At 42.9% G+C, this 5,617-nt stretch overlaps 1 protein-coding gene across 1 annotated transcript; it reads left to right on the top strand.

Moving 5' to 3' along the window:
* Nucleotides 1–219: 219 nt before the first annotated feature.
* On the top strand, nucleotides 220–2,538 carry LOC147885249 (putative xyloglucan endotransglucosylase/hydrolase protein 33). Its single transcript, XM_087397541.1, has 4 exons — nucleotides 220–572; nucleotides 723–823; nucleotides 923–1,131; nucleotides 1,667–2,538. Exons 1-4 carry the CDS (start codon nucleotides 275–277, stop codon nucleotides 2,283–2,285), a joined length of 1,227 nt encoding a protein of 408 aa, XP_087253667.1. The 5' UTR covers nucleotides 220–274; the 3' UTR covers nucleotides 2,286–2,538.
* The last annotated feature ends 3,079 nt before the right edge of the window (nucleotides 2,539–5,617 follow it).

Below are 5,617 nucleotides of genomic sequence, written 5' to 3'. Positions count from 1 at the left end.
TTTGGTCTACATGTGAAGCATCGACTACAAGCTGTGGTGCTTTCAAGTTTGGCGGTTGAGGCGGGATTGAGCACAGGCCTCTAACAAATAACGTACGCTGACGCCTTCCGAGCACTCTTCCTGCTGCTTAATTAAATAAAGCGCACTGCACTCTGCACCGCGTACCCTCTATGCTCCTTTGTGAGCAAAAACCTCTACTTTCCCTTGCTTCCCAGTCTCCTTACCTGACGACCTGGAGGCTGGATCGCCTTCCTGATTTCCAACGTTCACGTCAATGGGCTCGGGCAACCGATATGATCGTCCGTCATGCAGGCTACTGCAAGCAACAACTCATGTTGTCGTTTCAACGTGGCTCGCATTTCTCATGGCAAGCTCTCAGGCGGGTGGTCGCCCATATCATGGTCGAAGTCGCCATTCGGCTGAACATGATCCTCCAAACGTCCTTAACCTGACAAGCCTATTTCAACCTCTTGCCTTCCGGGAAGGTTATAGCATGGTGTTTGGTGGACGCGATCGCCTGAATCTACTGGATGACGGCTACGTAGTGGAGCTTAGCCTCGATCAACAAGAAGGTAAACTTATGAAATTACTGTCATCAAGTTGGCTCAAATGTATGGTTGCGTAATTAATCAACGTCATACGTGTAAACCTCAGCTATCCATTCCAACACCTTAAGGAAACGGTTCTGTGTCTACATATGCTCATTTTACCTTCTGTGGCAGGTTCTGGATTTGTCTCACAAGACGATTACTATTACGGATATTTTAGCGCAGCAATCAAGCTTCCGTCACAATACTCGGCCGGCGTAGTCGTTGCGTTTTATGTAAATGACAGCCATTTTACTCCCCAACAAAAGTATGCATTCTTAGAAACGTTTTCCATATAATTTTGAAACCTCAATGTTCACACGGTGTTTCTGCAGACATCAAACTTAGATGTGTTTCCGGATTCTCATGATGAGCTGGATTTCGAACTCTTGGGGCACACTCCAAGCGGCGTGTGGGTTCTCCAAACGAACGTGTACATCAATGGAAGCGTAAATATTGGCCGCGAAGAGAGATTCTATTTATGGTTTGACCCATCGGCAGATTTTCACTCATACAGTATACTTTGGAACCGGAAGCATATAGTGTAATCTTTCTAACCCTTCACTGAATTTGAATCATTGTGTTTTGTAGATTTGAAAACAATGCCGGTGAGTTGCCAAGAGTGGCCGCCGCTGGACTCAGAATGTCCGGCATAGTAAGCCGCTTCCAGACAAAGATTTGGCCTTAACCAAGAGCAGATCCATATCCGGAATTGAGTAGGAGGCAAACTGCAAAAGGGAACTTTGCTATTAGACTCTTAGAGTAGAGTAGGAGGAAAAGGATAAAAAGAAAGGAAGCAATGCCAAAAGGCAGAGCTCGTAAATAGGAGGGAGCGTAGGTTGCTTTGGGAAGGCGGATTCTTGCATGCCAAAAAAGAGGAAAGACTAAGCCCTATCTGTATAATAAGCACATGAAAGACTTATAACATCCAGTCATGCATACCGTCGCTTGATCCATCGGACGTAGGTCCATCGGTTTAAAGCGACACTGCGATGATACACGTAGTTCCGTCGCAACAGATGGCAATTTCGTCGGAATGAGGGCGACGGACTAACTCAGCAATTTGGTGCCTGTTTCAGATTTTCGGTAGATAATATTCCGATCCGCCTGGTGCCGAGGGGAGAAGGGATTTATCCAGCGAAGCCCATGTCAGTTTACTCAACGATTTGGGATGGATCAGGGTGGGCAACGGACGGAGGAAAGTATGGAGTGGATTACAGATACGAGCCGTTCGTGTCGACGTATAAGGACCTGGAGCTCGAAGGGTGTGTGTGGAATCCGGAGCAAAGCGAGCAGTCGATGGAGTGCACATCACAGTACCTGGCCATAGAAGAGGGTCCTCCGTTCCTGAGCTTGTCGGAGGAGCAGAGACGTGGTCTGCATTGGGCCAGGAAGTGGTTCTTGCTCTACTCTTACTGCGAAGATGAGGCTCGCTATCCCATTCCTCCGCCAGAGTGCCCACTGGTCGGTCTCCATCAGCTCCGGCACAGCGCTGGAGTGCAGCAGCAGCGCCAAGCGAGTGGTAGCAATTGGTATCAGCAGCAGCAGCAGCTTCTCCAACCTACACACTTCTTCAAGTTTGGCAGTACCAGCTTGCCCACGTCTATGCGCTCTGCTGCTGCAACACCACTTCATCGTCATCGTCAGCATGAACATGATGATCGATTGTTTATGGGCGATTCTTCCAGGCGAAAGTGAGACACCAGCTGGTGCTGTGCTTGTGCATCCAGTCACAACTCATGTCATCTCTTCCGCAAGGTACCACGACTGATTGGAGCAGGAATAATATATTATCCAATCTTTCTTTGGAATAGCAATTGCGAATTTGGGACGACGTGCTTGCCTTTCAACCGTGAGTGTATCAGTCATCAGCCGTGCATGTATCATTCATCTAAACGTCTGTGGTCCTGGCATCTTTAGGGCACACTGTCACAGCAATTCCCTATTTTTAACGGAGTTCAAAAAAATTGCTCAAGTACATAAAATTTTGACTCTTTGAAGCAAAAAATGGAGGTCGAAAACCTTTTACTACAAGATTTATAGTTCCAAAAACTTATAATGTCTAAAGTAGAAACCATCTTATAGCTTTTCAATGCATGAATGAGTCATGGATTCTTCATGTGCATGAGTCACCAACAAAGCTTTGCGGGAACCTCAAAGATTACAAGAGAAGGAGAGCGGGGGAGTATATGAACAAACTAGCGAAAGAGAAGGAGAGCGGGGGAATATATGAACAAACTAGTGAAAGAGGCGAGGTTGGATCACTCAAACTCGAGAGGGTGAGTAGGATGGAAGGAGCACTTAGAATCATTGAGGGTGAGCACCATAAATGATATTGATTATTGTTCCACATGACTTATATACATGAGCAAGAAGAAATCCTACTTGTGCCACTCCAAGTTCTGTAGCCACATCATTTGTAAGGTTAATGAAATTTCTTTTCGAATAGGATTTTTTACTCCACATAGATTCTCTTCTTCTGAGTTTTTGCACTATCGGGACCTTCATCAATATGTTTGCCTCTCATGTAGAATCCTTGTTTACTACTTTGCAAGATTGCTACAGTCATGTCAGTGATGCATGCATCATACAATGACACATACTTGATGCCATTATTTGTGCTCAACCAACTACCATATTTTGATTCAGACAGGTTAGTCCTAGGAACAAGGTAACGTTCTTCAGCTTCCATCTCCTACACAAGAATAAGAAACCAACTTTGGTAAGGAGGACGCAGTAAGTAGTGATGCAAGATTTTAATGGATTAAAAATGTTAAAATTTTCAAGTCACTCACTTTTAAAATGTATTCTCCCCAATGGTAAACTCTTGAGTCCCACCACATGAGCCATGTCTAAACAAAGTGGATGTTGCCCTCGATTGCATGACCATTTTCAAGACATTCACACAATGATTTGAATTCATGCATGGCAACCTCCTTGGTTGGAGAATTCTTCCATTGTCTACATCTCATCTTGAACTCCTCTTGGTCATGAGGTGGGATTCATTTTGTAGCATGCTTATGAAGATTATCCTCCCAATGCCACAAACAAGTGCACTCCTTTCCCAGCATCACATTCTCTGGGCCCCCATTAAAGACAATCCTAACAGCCCTCCAATTTGCATGAGCTTCATCCCCCATGAAACCATGAAACTCTGCTTTATGAAAACCCTCTTTCCCCATGACTTGGTTCAACAATTCCCAAAAAATCACCTGACTCTCTGTGTCCTCACCTTTGAAATCCCCAATGGCTATTGTTTGGAGTTCTTAAAGATGAGGGTTGTAAACATGGCAAGCCATGGTTGACCAACCTCGAATCCTCTTCACATGATCAAAGCAAACCCAGCACTGCCCAAGCTCTCCATTGGGTCGCATCTTGTTGACTAGGTCCACACCAAAACTAGGACCCTTTGTAGACATCTTGAAAATGTGGCATCTATTGAAGGATGAAAAAGATAACTGTCCAAGGAAAACAATACTTTGGATGTATTCGTATCTACTCCTTGACTTCAATTCCAAAATACTATCAAAGCTTTGTTCACCTCCACCCTTTTGTTCATCAACCGCATCCTTCTTCCATCTAGACACCCTACACACAAGCACAAAAGTGAACTCATTAAAATCAAAGGTAGGAACTGTGCATTCAAGAAGAAGAGGAATGAAAAAGTACTGAACACCTCACCTCTTATTGTCAAGAAAGGCTACATCTTTTTTAGCAACGAATTTAGTTCAGTGTCAGTCAAGGGATTGGATTGATCATTGTTTGGAATGATAGCTTCCAACACCATCTCTTCAGCCACCATCTTTTGCAAAGCCTTAGGCCTAGAAGGATGCTTACTTTTCACCATTTTAGAAACCTTTTCTTTCAACTCATCCAACTCACTCCTAGATGATCCCTCTGCCACCAAATGCATATGAAAACCAACGTGAATCGCACATCTACTCACTGGATGCTCCATGGTGTCTCTTGGAAGACATATGTACAATTTGCAAGGACAATTGGCAATGCAAAGTGCACTAGTCTTGCAATGATAGCATTTGAGAGTACCCTTGGGGGGGTCACTCATCATATGTAACCCTATCACGTGAGTTCAACAGAAGGATATTTTTTATTTATGAAGTTTACAAAAATAAATATACATAAGGGACTATTCAAAATAGTTTTGGAAAACATTTATAGATTTGTATAGAAAAGGGTACATTTTATTAATGAAAAATTTTCTCATTTCTAACACCTGATCTCAGAAAGAAAGGACATAGCTTACTATCACATTGCAATCGACCTGCACACTTCCTCAATCTAACTTTCCCATTAAAGCTAGCAATATTTGTTGTAACATCCTCACATGACCGTCAAACTTGTTTTCCAATCCTACTGTCTTTTGCTCCTGTGAAGTTGGAGGAAGCTCGAACAGAATATTTCCATCATGTGACATGGGTAGCTCCATAACAAATTTAATTAAAGAGACTATTTGAAAAGAAATAAAAAGAGAATTAGAAGGTGGCAATATACGTAACAAGTCAATGACATTGTGGAATGGCTTATCTTTGTCTCTTTTTGTTGAAGGCAATCTATCCCCAATCATAATGAACTTATTCCTGAATTGAATGTCCAAGGTATATTCCCTCCCATCTCCTCTCATTGCAAATGGCACTTCAAACACAACATTTTGTTGTGACACATCCATGTACACTGGTGAATCTTGACGGTAGAAGAAATCAAATTGAAGACCAAAACTATCTCATTCTCCCCAAGCATGCATATACCATTTTGAGCAACCTTTTGTAGCAACAAAACACCATTCTCGTCATGAAGCATAGCACTACTCTCCATTTCCATCTAAAAGCTTTCAAACAAGGATAAATGCTTTTCCTTTTATAGAAGAAGCTTCAAAATCTATGAAAGCAATTACAGTAGACTGTAGAAGTCAGGAAGTATCTACCGTGCAATGCCCCATACATAATGCCGAAAAAGAAAGGGAAAGTTTTTGAAGGTAGAGATAGCTCACATGCTAAGGAAGTTCAATGTTG

Source organism: Dipteris shenzhenensis, chromosome 26 (genome assembly GCF_047967505.1).
Source record: "Dipteris shenzhenensis isolate YYH24624 ecotype China chromosome 26, Dip_SZ_1.0, whole genome shotgun sequence".
NCBI lineage: Eukaryota > Viridiplantae > Streptophyta > Polypodiopsida > Gleicheniales > Dipteridaceae > Dipteris > Dipteris shenzhenensis.
This window is presented reverse-complemented; position numbering and strand designations above follow the sequence as displayed.

Bases quoted from the DNA above. Each gene is read 5' to 3' on its own strand.
- LOC147885249 (XM_087397541.1), top strand. From the start codon at position 275: ATGGGCTCGGGCAACCGATATGATCGTCCGTCATGCAGGCTACTGCAA. The intron at 573-722 runs GTAAACTTATGA...CTTCTGTGGCAG, and splicing joins TAGCCTCGATCAACAAGAAG to GTTCTGGATTTGTCTCACAA. The intron at 824-922 runs GTAAATGACAGC...GTGTTTCTGCAG, and splicing joins GCGTAGTCGTTGCGTTTTAT to ACATCAAACTTAGATGTGTT.